The sequence below is a fragment of the Sapajus apella genome, unplaced genomic scaffold, assembly GCF_009761245.1.
Source record: "Sapajus apella isolate SASKATOON/1434 unplaced genomic scaffold, GSC_monkey_1.0 scaffold1, whole genome shotgun sequence".
In the NCBI taxonomy this organism is placed as follows: domain Eukaryota; kingdom Metazoa; phylum Chordata; class Mammalia; order Primates; family Cebidae; genus Sapajus; species Sapajus apella.
In genome coordinates this window covers 18,474,594-18,490,663 of record NW_022436941.1, presented here as the reverse complement: position 1 = coordinate 18,490,663, position 16,070 = coordinate 18,474,594, and the positions used below count along the sequence as shown (strand labels likewise).

The 16,070-nt window shown below is 35.7% G+C and overlaps 1 protein-coding gene across 6 annotated transcripts in view; it reads left to right on the top strand.

Annotated features, from left to right (window-relative positions):
- The first annotated feature begins 859 nt into the window (after nt 1–859).
- The window catches only part of SRFBP1 (serum response factor binding protein 1), a 62,670-nt gene continuing 47,459 nt past the window's right edge, over nt 860–16,070 (top strand). For 2 of the 6 annotated variants that reach the window (XM_032271038.1, XM_032270735.1), the window contains exons 1-3: nt 864–1,048; nt 11,174–11,262; nt 12,296–12,368. In XM_032271038.1, coding sequence (XP_032126929.1) covers nt 1,013–1,048; nt 11,174–11,262; nt 12,296–12,368 — 198 coding nt within the window. In that variant the 5' untranslated portion in view covers nt 864–1,012. Of the gene's footprint in view, nt 1,049–1,637; nt 1,799–11,173; nt 11,263–12,295; nt 12,369–16,070 lie in introns of all 6 variants that reach the window. The other 4 variants (XM_032270966.1, XM_032270890.1, XM_032270819.1 and 1 more) reach the window with 4 other exon arrangements.

Below are 16,070 nucleotides of genomic sequence, written 5' to 3'. Positions count from 1 at the left end.
CTAGAAGGTGCTGACAATTACATATTACCTAATTCAAACACAATCCCTTCCGTTTCCTATGCCTGCCGGCTAATATTTCTAAACAGCCATTCACACAGGCAGTAGCAAATGTGCATTCTGGTTTTGTTTCAAATGTTGATTCCCTAAATTTAAACCTTTCTATAGTGTGCAGGAAAAAAATGTCCACACCTCAGCTAATGTGAGGTTGGAACAAAAAGCTGTCAGGATCTAAAAAGGCACGCTTCTTAGAAAAGCAGAAATCTTCACAAATACTAGATTATTAAAATGGAAGCAAAAATTCGTTCATTCAAGTGCTTGATCACTTCACAAGAGCTCTTTCACCGCCGTCGAGCGACCCCTCGCCATTAGGAGAGAAAAACCAAGGCCAGTACAATGCGGGCGCAGTGTACTGAGCGAACACACACACACACACACAACACATAATCTTGAAAACCCTAAGCGAACACGCGAACACACACACACACACGCATAATCTTGAAAACCTTGACGTTGCCCAGCGGGCGCGGTGTACTAAGCGAACACAGATACACACACAGCGGGCTCAGTGTACTAAGTGAACACGCGAACACACACACACACACACACACACCTTGAAAACCTTGACGTTGCCCAGCGGGCGCGGTGTACTAAGCGAACACAGATACACACACAGCGGGCTCAGTGTACTAAGTGAACACGCGAACACACACACACACACACACACACACACACACACCTTGAAAACCTTGACGTTGCCCAGCTATCAGCCCGTCTGGTTTCTATAGGAACGCGCACTTCCGTCGCGTCGCCCTCTGCGCCGGAAGTTGCTCTAATTCAGTTCCTGTTTTCCCCTCCGAGCGTCAACGTTTCTTTTTCCCGGGCGGCAGCTAGAGCAGACGGCGGATGAGTTTTGGGCCTGAGAGGCCCCCGTTGAGAGGCGTGGCAACGCAGCCGAGATCTGACAGGCCCAGTTCACGTGCAGGCGGCGGCGGATCATATTCCTCCATTTACCATGCCTCTGCCGGGAACTCTGAACCTCAATAACGAGGTAAGCGCCGAGGCTGAGGAACCTGTGGGGCTGACTTTGAGGGTACTCAAAATCAGCTCTTCTGAGACGCGTGGTCGGAGGCGGGGATAAAGGGTGCGTCTGGAGGAACTTTCGTGATGGGCCCAGGCCGGTTTCCCTCAACTTGGAGTTTGGCAACCGGTAATTTCCCTTCTCCGTCTCTGGGTGACTAAAGTGAGAGACATTTGTCAGGTCCCACGAATTTATGTCTATGAGACTTTGGGAAGATCCTTTAGCCTGTGTGTTCAATATTCTTGTCCGTAAACCCTGGGACAAGTCCCAGGGCTGTTGTGAGATTAACTGAGATACGTAAAGTGTTTGCAAGTGCCTGATCCTTAATAAGCTTTCAGTACACATTACCAGCTCCTTATTGCCTGTCAAAAATGAAGGGGAGAAATGAAGAACTGTAGCTTCTAAGAAATTGCTGATCTTCAATGAGACTGTATGCTCAGTACTTCGTTTCCTCCTCCAGTTACCGTCCTATTCCTTTACTTCCATTTACAGCAGAGCTTCAATAAAGAGCTGTTTGTATTTGCTGTCTCCTATTCTTTTTTTCTGCTTGTTTCTTCAGTCCATTCTCGTCAGATATTTGTTCTCACCACCGTCACTTCCATATAGTGCTAATGTCAACAAAATACTATTTCTACCACTTACCGCCTTCTGGTTTCTGCCTCTATCTAATGAAGTAATATCAACCGAAGTCTTAAAGTAAGCTGGAAACGTAAGGATCGAGTAAGGACCTTACAGTTACATACAGCAAGGAAGTTCTTTGTCCCATGTATGAGCAAGTCACTGTTTAGATTACACACAGTAGTGTAAGGGATGTTTCATATTTTCTAGTAAACTATACTCAAGAGAGGTAAGCAACACCCACCCATGTTACAGAACAATGTGTGAAGAATATCCCCAAGAACTAGTAATGCAGAAAGGTTTTCAAAGGCGGAAAAATGAAGTGGTTGATGTTTGTCCTTGGTCTTTAAGGATCTTAGACAGGAACTGCAGTCAGTGATTAGGTAAAGGGGAAGAAGTTATTCCAGGCAGAGGGACTAATATAAGCAGGAAAGGGGTAGTAACAGAAAAACCTGTGAGTAATATAGGAATAGGTAACTCTTGACTGACGGGAACTTGATGTGAACTCCAGTGGAGTACTGGATATGCTGATGAGGGAAGCTGAAAAGAGTTACTGTTTACTCATAAATGTGCATCAAGTTTATGCTTTGTGCCAGAAAGCATTTGGTGGGCTATTTTCCATGAGGTTACCTGTGATGTATGAAAGATCAAAGTAATGTCCTTGGGATTTCAACGCTAGGGAGCATCATATCAAATTTTGTAATGACTTTGATGATGGAAATGACAGGGAATAAGTCATTTAAGACTCTTTTTCCACTTAGCTAACTTCAGTTCTTTTCAAAACAGTTAAAATTTGACCTTTAGGAAACCTTCATTAACTCACCTCAATTTGGATTATGTGTCTTTTCTTTGTGCACCCAAATTGCTTTCTCCTTTGGAAACACTTATGTACCTATTTCTGTCTTCTGTGTTTTTGTGCCTATCATGTATAACATACGATTAAATGAATTTATGAAATCAGGAACTACACACATCCACCACTGAAGTCTAGTGTGTTCTAATGTGAAGGTGATAAAAAGGACAGAAAAAAGTGGAGATGATGGAGGATATAATTTAAAATAGTGGAAAAACCACAAAAGGAAAGACAGTTATAGATTTATCTGCATAAAAATTGAATAACATACCGAAGAAAGAAAAAGGACAACCAACTAGAAAAAAAAAAATACAGCAAATATGACAAAGGCCCAGTGCCCTCAATATAAAATACCTCATAGAAATTAAGAGGAAACCATCTCAGAAAATAGGCAGAAGAAATGAATTAACGACTTCTTCAAGGAGAAAATGTATCTAAAAATAATTTGAATTCACTTTCAGATCATTTCATTTCTTTTCCATCACCACTAGAATCCTAGTGCAGCTACTGTAGTTTTCTTTACAAAAGGTATATGGCAGTCTCATTTTACAGTGTATTTAATTTCCCAGAGTGTCTTCTGAGAAAATAAAAGCCTGCCTGCAGAGGCACCCATTATGTTGTGCTGACTTTCAATATTTCCTACCCTTAATAATTTATAAAATTTTTTTTCCAAAGATAGAAGCTGACCAATTTGGTAAGTACTTCCTGACTCCAGGTTCTTAGAGTACATTTACTCTTGTGAACTAAAGTAGAAATTTATCTTTACTTTTCTAAAAAATAAACCATCACTTTTTACTTTATGTTGATTGTTTGTTGCATATTTTTGGTACTTTGAAGAGAGAATTTTTAATTCCTTTTTATAGCAGCTTCCCTCGCCTCCAGCACAGTACCATGTCTACAGGTAATAAAGTAAATATATATTGGGCAGATGAAAGCATGGATAGCATAATTGTCAACTAATGTTCAAATGAGAGGGAAAATCTCCTAAATGCTGACTTTTTTTCCCCTCCCTTTTCATTATAACTAGAGAAGGAGAAATGCATAATTGAAAACAATAGTGCCATCGTATTTAGTGAGTAAATATTTTGCAAAACTAGAGCTAGATTTTTCTCAAGTCATCTGTTTTCTTTAGGCAGCAGTGGTATGTAAAAATCAGAATTAGGAGATGAAGCAATCTGATGGGGTACTTTAATTTCATAGAAAGGCCAAAGGCCTATGTATAAAACTGGCATTATTTTATTCTTTGATAGCAAATTACCAATAAGCCCATTAGAAAAATTGCTTTCATTTCTTGTGAGACAGTAAAGATAGAAACTAAAGTGCAAGAGAACAAAATGAGTTTCCTCCACATACGGTAAAACATAAGAATGCCAAGAACCATATTTGTTTGCGCTTATGAAGTTACAAAACTCCTATGTCATGTTTAGGTACATAGTACTTTTTAATAATTTTTTTCTGAAATATTAAATTAGAGGCTGTTTGTAAGAAAACCAGTTTGTGTTTAGTTATTAAACTGTTCGGGGAAGTTTTGCTAGGTGGCAGCATATGCTCAATAATGGTTAAATTGTAGATAATTAGTAAGCACTCTAGATTTTTTAAAAAATTGTTGCTCATCAGAAATAAAAAGTCTAATCAACATTAAGTTATCATCCATGTGACAAAATTAGGGTCCTCTTTATAAAACAATAATTTTGGCCAGGCACAGTGGCTCACTCTGTAATCCCAGCACTTTGGGAGGCCGAGGCAGGCAGATCACTTGAGCTCACAAGTTTGAAACCAGCCTGGGCAACGTGGTAAAACCCCATCTCTACAAAAAATACAGAAAAATTAGCCAAATGTGGTGGTACATGCCTGTAGTCCCAGCTACTCGGGAGGCTAAGGTGGGAAGATGGCTTGAGCCCAGCAGCTGGAGGCTGTAATGAGCCAAGATCTCTTAACTGTGGTCCAGCCTGGGCAGTAGAGACAGACCTTTTCTCAAAAAGAGACAAAAAAGAAACCCAAGGATTTTGTTAAGTATAAAATACTTCAAACATATGGAAAATAATGTAACATGTTCTCGTAATCTACTTTGTATTGTTTAGGAAATGTCAGTGTTTTGCTATATCTTAATGTTTAATTCTACCCATCTTCTTTTCTACCTCAGAGGTAATTATTATTCTTGGTGTGTGTTTTTCTCTTCTACATTTTTCACAATTTTAGTAATATACATATCTATACGCAGTGTATAGTATTGCATTGTAGACTTTTAAACTGCATATTTCTTTACAAATTATGGGGGTTATGTTCCAAGACCCCCAGTGTATGCTTAAAACTTCAGATAATACCAAACTCTGTCTTCAGTATTTTTTTTTTCTGTACAGTAATGGGCAGGTAACAGCTACATCAGGAATACACTGGGCAAAACTATGGTTTACATCCTGTATGGGATGGAGTAGTACAGTGAGAGATTTCATCATGCTACTCAGAGTGGGGCACAATTTAAAATTTATGAGTTATTTAGATTTGGAATTTTTCACTTAATATTTTTGGACCATGTGTCCGACTGCAGATAACTGAAACCACTGACAACAAAATTGCTGGTAAGCAGGAACTACTGTATTTTATTTACCAGTGTTACTTTTCAAGGTTTATCTGTGTAATACCTACAGATCTTCTGCATTGATTTAAAATACTACGTTGCTATATGCTTTATTATTATTTACAAATTTATACATTATTTTCTTTCTCATGCTACATTTTGTTAAAATGCTGCAATGCATAATCTTGTGTGTAGCCTTTTCCTATTGTTGAGAATGTGTCTTCTGAGTAGATTCCTAGAAGTAGGACATTTGTTAAAAAGTATAGCCAAGGTTTCCTTCAAAGTAGTAAACCAGTTTGCATTTTTACCAGCAGTGTATTTGTTTGCTCACAACCTCATACACAGAATGCATTATCATAGTTTTTTTGTATTTACTAATCTGATAGGTAAGTAATGAATAACCAGAAGTTTTAATGTATTCTTTTTTTTTTCTTTTAAGGCAGAGTCTCGCCCTGTTGCCCAGGCTGGAGTGCAGTAACATGCTCTCAGCTTACTGCAGTCTCTACCTCCCGGGTTCTCCTGCCTCAGCTTCCCAAGTAACTGGGATCACAGGTGCCTTCCACCACACCTGGCTAATTTTTGTATTTTTTTAGTAGAGATAGGGTTTCACCAGGCTGGTCTCGAACTGCCGACCTCAGGCAGTCTGCCCACCTCGGCCTCTCAAAGGGTGGGATTACAGGTGTGAGCCACCGCCCCCGGCCCTTACTGTATTCTTAGAAACATAGATATACTTAGATTTTTCTTAACACTGCAAGTTCATCTAGGAAAATACTAGCTCTTAGAATAACAATTTTCTAATAACTATAGATTTTTGTTACTAACTCAAAAACACAGTAAAGTTGGTGAATTATCACAAACTAGTTGGCCAGCTAACAAATAGCTAGGCAAAAGTGAATTCAAGTAGCATTTAATTTTTTCTGTGAACCAAAGTCTGCTCTCTGCTTTGTAAATCAGAAACTTGCTTAATTTTTACCCCAGAAGTAGAGCTAATTCTCTAAAAAATAAATTCATATTAAATATATGTATAAGAGATTGTGTGATGATAAAGCTAGTTTATTAAAAAACATATCTAATATACATAATAATACTCACATTGTAAAACACAGTCTTTTCCTGTCTACTGACCATCAGCTGCTTGGTATGTAGAAAACAGAAAGGGGTTTTAGTTGCATGATTCATGTTGAGCTATGATGCATCTCTTCCCATAATTGAGTTACTCCAGAAGAGATTAGATTTCTCAAGTCTCTGAGCTGGGGAACCCTTTCTTTGGAATTTCCTTGAGTTGGACACTGCCGGCTTTTGCCTCTCTGTGGTTTCCTTTCCTGTGTTTATGTTGACTCTTCTGAGTCATCTCACATGATCTTTTCCCAAATAGCTGTATTAGACTTCCACTTTATTTATAGTATTTTTATACTGTATATGCAAGAGATACTCTATGTTTAGATTTTGCCAGGTTAATATTAAAGGCCTCTGTGTGCCTAATTTCTAGGTGATTCTTCACTGTCAGTACATATATATTCACTGTGTATGTCAGTCTTAACTCTTTTTTCTTCAGATTTTATATATTGTCTTAAATGCATTTTCTTGCTGTTTGGAGGCCCTCAGCTTGGCTTTATCAGTCTTGGTGATGGCCTCAGATTTTCCCTTCAGTTTCTGTCTTCAGACCCCCATCTACTTCTTTTTCATTTTCTTTCTTCTGTGTCAGCATATTTTATTTACATTTTTAAGCCTCTGTTTTCTCTGTGCTCACATTATTCCTCTACTCTTTCCCTCCCAAACAATAATCCTACTGTTTTCACAATTCTAACAATGATAGTTCTTCTTGGTTTTGATTAGAGGTTTGCCAGAGTGTACTGCCACTAAGCAGTGCATTTGGACTTAAGGGGGTATTGGTGTGTTAGGCCTGTTCATTGCCTTCTGGGTTGCCTGTCAACCAACTTTATAATTACTGGGTGACAAATGAATTGGCAACTTTTTAAATCCTAACATAAAGGCTATATTAGTCATCAGTTTTGCAAAAATCTGAGTTCTTGGAGAAACCTAAGTCTTAAGTATATGAGGTATTCCCTTTGCTTTTAGAATTCCCTTATCCATTAATGAAAAAAGTAGTATTTCTTAAGTTGGAATTTTAAAATTGGAAACAGGCTTTCTTATGATTGGAGTGTAACCAAGGACCAACTCTGCCCACTGCAATTTATTAGTAAAGTTTGGTTTAACAGTGGTTAACCAAACCATGCACCTGCAAAGTTCAGCAATTAGAAACATTGGTTAACATATTTTAATGTATAGTTCATAGCTTCCTATTTGTTTATTTTATGAATAACTTAACTTTCAAAAAGTGGATCATGAAGCCCTATAATTCTGTTTATGCAATGTAGCAGTTCTTTTTTTTTTTTTTTTTTTTTTTTACTTAAACCTTGTGTGTGTCTTTTCATTTATGCAAAGTATGATTTTTTTTAAATGAGTTTAAATTTGAAACAAATTCCGAAGAGGTTAACTTATCTAGCGGGAAAGAAACCTGATTACTCTGCATTTTTAAATTCTGTTTTGCATTTGAAACAATGAATTGACAGTGTGTATTTTTACATTTCTGGTCATTTATTTAACTAATATTTACAAGACACATACTGTGTGCCATGCACTATGTTAGGTGTTAAGATGTAGTGTTGAATAAAACCAGGTACTTGACCTTCATGGAATTTAAAACCTACTGGGATAAGACATATTAAGCAGAATCAGATTAAAAGTAAAGTATTAAGGCACCAACTAAAGGTATCTGTGACCCTCTCAGGGAGGCCAGAAAAGATTCTTCACAGAAATGACAATTGGTCCAAAATCAGGATGAATAGATGTTAACAAGCTGACATGAGAAGAAAGAACATCTGACCATTAGAAATGGCAGGTATTGTAAAGGCTTTGTAGTACAAGTGAGCATGGTAAGAACAGGGGACTGAAAGAAGGCCAATGTGATTCTTCTTAGAGCAGTTGGGGACTGTTGAAGAGAGTTACATAACAGTGTGACAACGGATATATATTTAAAAATTTTTTTTATCCTGATGGCATCGTGGATAACTGATTAGCGAGAGGCAGGAATAGGTGTAGAGAAACCAGTTAACAGTAACTCAGCCAAGATTGTAAAAAGGTCAAGATAGTGCAAAAAAAAAGTGGTACAATTTGAAAGATAATTAGCATTTAAGATTAATAGGACTTGGAGATTCATTGTGAAGGATTAAGAGAGCTACCGCTAATGACCCTTAGATTTATAACTAAAAGGATTGTTCCATTCCCTGAAATATGAAACCCCCTCTCCCAAAAAAGAAGGGAATGGTCCTGTTGGAGGTGAAGAACATGAGTTTAGGTGTGAATTTGAGGTGACTTTGAGCACACTCAAAGTAATGTCAAGCGGGAAGTTGCACATCTAGGCTTGGAGCTAAAATGAGTGATCTCAGCTGAAAGTAAAATTTTTGATTCCTCTATGTTTAGGTGGCAAATTAAATATGCACACGTAAGAGCTCTTAAAGCTAAACAGTGTACTGTGAAAAGAAACACTGGCTTGGGACTGCCCCTTCAACTCTAAACATTTTATGGCTAGGTAGAGGTGGATTAATTTTCAAAGAAGATCAAAATAGAGTGAGTAGAAAGGAAAGAAGAAAACTAGGGCCATATTCTGTCTTGGAAAACCAAGGGAAGAATGTTTGAAGAAAGAAAAAGTGGTCAAAAATGTCAAATTTCCTTTGGATTCAGGGGCTTTTTTTTTTTGAAATCGTTGGTGTCCTTAGTGACATCTTTTAGTAGACCGATGAGGATGAAAATCAAACTGGCTTTGTGTGGCATGCAGAAATAGAGATACTGACTTTGAACATCTCTTTCTAAAAGCTTAGCTCTCCACACAACTAAAAATGGGGTGGTCCTAGTTAACTATGTAATGAGTATGTTTTTGTATTTAGTCTCTAATGAAAATGACCCAAGCATGTTTAAAATAATCACTGAGAACCAAATGCATTAAAACTAAAAGAATGGCAATGCTATAGTAAAGGGATAATCCAAAGTTCTGGGAGGGCAGAAGAGAATGGGCTCCAGAAGACAGTTAAAAGATTAACCTTAGATATGTGTAGCAGTATTTCTTATATTGTAACTTTATTCATAAAGGAAAATGGGTCATGGAAGTAAATTTGCATTCATGTTAGTAGAAAAATGATGGTTCCCAACTGATAATTATTTCCTCCACGCTATCGAAAGAGAGCAGAGAGGAGGGAGACAAGAGGATTTAGGAGAGTAGGCAAAAGTTTAAAACAGGCATCGTAGAGTGAATTGACCAGAAGAATATTATAGGATTGCTAGGAAGAATGGGAGTCCACTTGAGGTTAATTATGATGAATTTTTAGTAGACAGAATTTTGCAAGTATTTGCTATTGGCATATGATAACGAAGAACTCAGATGTTTTTTGCATTCAAGACTAAGATTTGCTAACCAAAGGGATAGGAGTTTAAGATATTGGCAAATGTTTATCATGTATCTAAACTGCATAACGGAAGAACATAAAGTGTAGGAGTTAGTGGACTGGTGGTCCAAATGAAGTCAAAGATGGTTGTAGTGGGTAGAGTTGAACAAACGAGCTGATAGAAGTTGTGATCACAGTGTGGAATATTTGAATTAATAGTTTTAGAAATTGAATATTAGGAATGATGACAAGGCCGATAGCGTGGCCACGGAAGTGGATGGCTGAGATAGAATAGATTAAGTCTTTAGAAAATAAGTAAAGAAGGGAATATATAATTACCAGATGGGCTATTCAAGTGGATATTTAAGTCACCCAGAATGATGGCAGAACTTAGCATATAAAGAATTTTTAAGTTGGTTGCCAATATCTTCAATGAATCAGGGAGTGAATGACATGAAAGGTAAGAGAAGATATTATCACTAACAGGATGATGTTGATAATGTTATTTTGGCAAGAAGAATTTGAGGAATAATGTGTGCCAGGTCCTGTTGCAGGACACTGAAAACACTATATAAATATTACAAGAGTCCGTTTTCTAGGAGCTCACTGTCTATAGAAAAAATCAGCCACATGAGCAGCTAGTAACAATGCAATGAGGTAGGTGCTTTAGTAACAGAATCTGTAAAGTATAGTGGCACCCCAGTGGTTATCTCTAACTTAAGAAGTCATTGGAGGTTTCACTCGAAGGACTGTGTCGGAACTGAATTTTATGTAGTTCCTAAAGTGAAGAAGGGAAAGAAGGACATTCCAGGAGTAATTTTAAGATGTATGCCTCCTAACTGTGATAGGTGAAACATAAACTCAGTGATTACATGCGATTGTACTGAATGCTATTATAATGTATAGTTTTTTATAACTAGAATTTCCATTTCTTGGCCTGTAGCTCTGCTTTTTGTTCTTAGAGTTAAACATTGATCTCTAGTAGGATGATTTAAAGTGTATATTTGTATGTGTCTGCATGCGTGTTTGTGTGTGAACATTTATGTTTACATGCACACATGCTTACACAACATGCCCTTGTGTTTGTGGAGCTTCTTTTAAAGTTATACTTGAAATAATTTATTAGTAAAAATAATGAAAGGTTTGTTTTATAAATAAGTAAAATAAATTGTTAATTAAAAGCTAATTTGCTAATTAAAACACTCATTCAGCAAATTTTCTACCATTATGAGTGAGGCTTTTTTTTGAATGGTAAGAATACAAAGATGAATACGATAGGCTCTGATTTCAGGGAACTCACAGTTTTTTATATTTCAAGCCTAGCAAGATGTAAGTGTAACATTAAATGACTTATCTTTGGTAATACTTTGACTTTTTAAAAAATTATAACTTGTTTTTCTTAAGCCCTCAGACACATTTTTAAACTGATGATTTATTCCTTCACTATTTATGGAAGACGTTTGATTTTATCAAGCTAGGAATATAGGTTGACGAAAAGGGTAGTTAAAGTGGTAGACTAAGTCTATAATATTAAGACTCAAAATAAAATGTGTTTGTTCCTGAAGTAAGTATCTTTCTTCTAATTATGGCTTTATTCTTCAAAGGTTGTGAAGATGAGAAAAGAAGTGAAGAGAATTCGAGTTTTGGTTATCCGAAAACTTGTCAGGAGTGTTGGCAGACTGAAGTCAAAAAAGTTAGTCATGTTAAGCAATGACCTTGTGACTAATAAATTTCAAAAGTTGTTTTTATTCGGTACTTTAAAATTTTAAGGGTTGGATATAGAGAAGTAATTATGTTACTCATACAGCATTTTTGTTTTATATGTAGAGATTATGTGAGTGAGATAGAATGTGCTGTGTCAGCATGCCCTTCTGTGGATTGGACTATCATTGCTTAAGATTCAGGATGAATTTTTCTGCTACTTTTGCAAAATTCTCTTTTTGGTCTTTTCAGAATGAAATTTTCTTGGGCTTATGTGTTTTATGTTATTAGAAGTTATTTTAAGATACTGATATAGCTTAACAAATCTAGTAATACCTTAAGAATCAGTTTTGAAGATTTTATGTCAGATTTTTTTCTTCAATTGCTGAGTGATTTGAAATCTTCAGTACCTTGTGAAAGTGTTTATTAGAAGATTGTGTTCCACATATTTTTTTAGAAAAATATAATTGTATTTTCAATATCACTAGTGTTAGTAAACAAAAAGTATTCTATTTATAGTTCTTATAATTTAAGCATGAATGTTTAGCCTTCAAACATGTTTTGTTCCAGATTAATTTCCTATTCTTTCATAAATATGTCAGAATATAGCCCTTCTTTATTTTTTCCTTAAATTCCAGATAGCAAATTTTCATTTGGTAAAACTATATCCAACCTCTAAATATAGCTTATGAAATTTATATTACATTAAATATAATTACTATTGATTGCTTGATTGATTAGGAAAAGTGTTATTAAGGAACTAGAGAAAGCAAACTATCAAAAGTAATAGTCATTAATACAATGCCAAGACAGTACTTATTTTTGCCAGTTTCTAACATGTGGGTTTGGTTATGAAATCAAGGTGCTTTTTGGGAGTGGGGGAAATGGGGAGCGTAGGATAGTGGAGTGTTTGTTATTTAGAGATTTATTATGCTTTTCTAAAGGAAATGAAATGATTATCCTTTGTGATATGAACCTAAAATTAATGCTTTGCCTGGCTACATACCGTAATGTATTTTTTGCAGGGGTACTGAAGATGCACTGTTAAAAAACCAAAGACGGGCACAACGATTGCTTGAAGAAATCCATGCTATGAAGGTAAGAACTTGTGTGGGTGTGTATGTGCATATGTTTTTGAGTATCTGTTATCCTGCATTTTGTTTGTGTGTGGTATTGCTTATTTGAATATTCCTGAGAGTTGCCTAAGACATCTTGTATCAGCCCGTTTGGTGAAGAATGTAGCACGTTTAGAAAATTGTAATGTTTAAGCTTACATTTTTCCATGTTTTTGACTGAATTTGTTGAAATACTAGGCTAATTGGAGTCAAAACTCTGCCAAACTAAATTCATCTATGTTTAGTAATGCCTCATGCCTCAAGTTTTTATTTTTACTGTAACTTTAGCATGAAGGCAGTTCAGGAATTAAAGTCTTCGCACTATTTGGGAATGTAGATGGTGATATTGGTGGCTGACATCATGCTTTCCTTGTTGCCAGCTCAATAAATTTTTATGTAGTGGTGTCGGCATTTTATTCAGTTCTGTAGTAACTTCAAATAAAATAAGTGTTAGAGCAACGTGTTCCCATATTTTTATTTTCTTGAGTCAGACTCTTCACTAGCATAATTTTTAGGTCTTCTCACTGCTCTAACTTTGTGGAAACTTTCATTTACCAAATGACATGACATTAAATGTCTAGGAGACTGTTTTACTGTAGAACTTAAAAACAACATTTGGTACCAGCAATTTTCTTAATTGTAGGGTCATTTTGCATGCATGTTTGCCTATTACATTTTGGTATAACTTTCCAAGTTTTGAATTAGGCAAAAGAGAAAGAAAGCTCTCTAACAATACTTTAATTGAGTTAGGTTATCAAAGCTTCTCACCGTTTCTTCTTTTTAAAGGGATAGTAAAGTGTTTAATAGGACAAATTAATCCCGGCTAATCTGAATAAAAACATCTAGGAAATGACTCTTTAATATGAAGTATATTTGTTTCTTGTGTTCATCCATCGCCCCTGAACACTATTACAAAATTCATGGAATCCATCTGATACAACTTTTCTTTCTCAAAGTTGTAATCTCCTTTTTATCCAGTCATTCAGGAAGAAGAAGTATTTTGTATTTGACTGCTAATGATCATTTGTGTCTCTGTAGTTTGTAGATTCATTTAGGCTTTTTCATGTATCTTTTGTAAATGATATTCCTATGAGAAATAAAATCTTTAGAGATTTTGCTTTGAGAATAGCAATAAGATAGGAAGTTACAATTTATCTCTTTCACTTTCTCTTAACCAAGGTTCTTACTAAATTACATTGCCTACCTAAATTTTTCCCTGTAATTTCTTCTGAATAGTCATTTTTGGAGTCTTAAATTATTCGGAGGCTTTCTGCTACTATATAATTGCTGATTTTATTTTACCATGGAAAGAATGCAGTGTGTGTGTGTGTGTGTGTGTGTGTGTGTGTGTGTGTGTGTATACATACATATCTATACATATACATACGTAAACACATGCAATATATAGTTGGCTACTCTGACTTTAACTTCTTTTCTAATACTGTTTAAAAACTGGAATAAACAAATTTATACACACACGCGCGCGCGCACACACACACACAAACACTACATTCTTTCCATGGTTTATTGAATATAACAAACTTGTATGCAGTGTATGAAGAGTTTGCAAACAAAAGATACGCAATCTATAGAATACTTCTCTTTTGTAAATTTTGATAATGAATTTGATTAATTAGAAAAGTTGTCATTTTTTATCTAAATGTAAAGCCTGTTTTCTGTTTCTGTTTTTGAATCTCATCAGCAAAGGGAGATCTTTGAGATTCAGTGAGAAAGTTTGTAGGTTTACAAGATTACTACATCACTGCCATGGTTTGGTTTGGTTTGGTTGGATTTGTGTTCTGTTTTTCCCTGTGATCATATAAGCTCACTATGGAATTGTTGCACTATAGAAAGCCAAATTCATAGCCTATGTATTTCTGGAATTCATAAAATTCATAGTATGTATATGTCTTGAGTTTGTGGTAGGAGTTAGGGTATGCTGGGTTGGCTGCTCTGACTTCAACTTCTTTTGTAATGCCTTTTAAAAACTGGAATAAATTTAAATATAGAAAGAGTACTAGAATAAAAAGAGTACTAGAAAGGCTATATATTTGCTTTCTTTAGGTGTCAAATTTCATTCCTCATTTATGGTTCTTTTACAAATTTTGTCGTCTTTTCTAAATGAAGTAAATACATAACAGCATTTTTCTTAACTAAAAAGTCGTTTGTAATTTTCTTAGGAAGTGGTTATTACCTAATTGGGAGTATCAAAGAAATCATGACAAAACAAACTCTCAGTCTCAAATTTGGAGAATAAAACCACTACTTATTTATTTTCCCAGAGAAATTTTTTCCTTGGCTCAGATACCACTGCATTTTTATAGTCTTATTGATGACATACTGTCCTATTCTTGCTTTCTATAATGATAGGGTGTTTTGTTGCAGGATGACTTCTTTGTGAAGAAAACCTGAGTATTTTTAGAAACGGGAGTTTGTTTTTTTCTGGCCAACCAAGAAAAAAAATTGGCCTGATCTTTATGATACTATAAAATCATAGGTTCTAATTTTATAGACTATGGTGTATGAAACCCAAGTCTTTGCTGCCTTTTTAATAGTGTCCATACTTTTAACTTTGATATTAGTATAAATACTGGCTTCTAAAACAGTTTCTTTTTCTTTGAAAGTTAAAGTTAAATTAACTTATCAACATTTACAGATCAGTAAGTTACAGCTGGAGAAGGAAATGGTAAAATGCAAGCATATATTGAAATTACTCAAAATGTGCAACAAATCTCTTACTCGATAATAATAGTAATAACTAGCTTTTACTGAGCATTTACTATGTGCCTGGCAGTATGTGTTTTATATTTACTGTCTCACTAGGTAGATATCATTTTTATTCCTATCTTACAAAATATGAAACCCAAGCTTAGAGAAATAAAGCAGCTTATAACTGACTATAAAGCTAATTATGTTATCCACTTTAGTTTACTGCTTCAGTAAGTTGTGAACATCCTATGATATATCCAGACTCACTTTCCTAGATATTGGAGGAGATAATTTAATAAACATGAAATTTGCCATCTAGGGAAAAGAGGGGCCCAAAGATGTGCAACATATTTTCAGATCCTTTAATTTTTCACAGCTAAATATATTACAGTAACCTATATCTGAATTCTTTTTTTTTTTTTTTTTTTTTTTTTTGATGGAGTTTTGCCTCTGGAGTTCAGTCACTGTGAAGTCTTGCTCACTGCAACTTGTGCTTCCTAGATTAAAACAATTCTGCCACAGCCTCCTGAGTAGTTGGGACTACAGACAGCTGCCACCACACCCAGCACTTTCGTGTTTTTAGTAGAGATGTGGTTTTGCCATGTTGCCCAGGCTGGTCTCAAACACCTGACCTCAGGTGATCCACTCACCTCAGCCTCCCAAAGTGCTGGGAATACTGGTGTGAACCACCACGCCCAGCCTATCTGTATTCTTTTTTAATCTCTTCCTCTCTAAGGTTGTTACTTCTTCCTATGTTAAATATTCTTTAAAATGAGAATTTTTGTATTCTTCCTTGAGACCTTGTTCTGCCTGCTACCTCTTACTTCTCTAGTTTAAAATTCTTTCTCCTTTTGTTTTATTCTTCCCCTAGTTTTACATTCTGAAATCTATTATTAAAACCATCCGGCCAGGCAAACTGGCTTAAGCCTGTAATCCCAGAACTTTGGGAGGCTGAGGTGGGTGGATCACGAGGTCA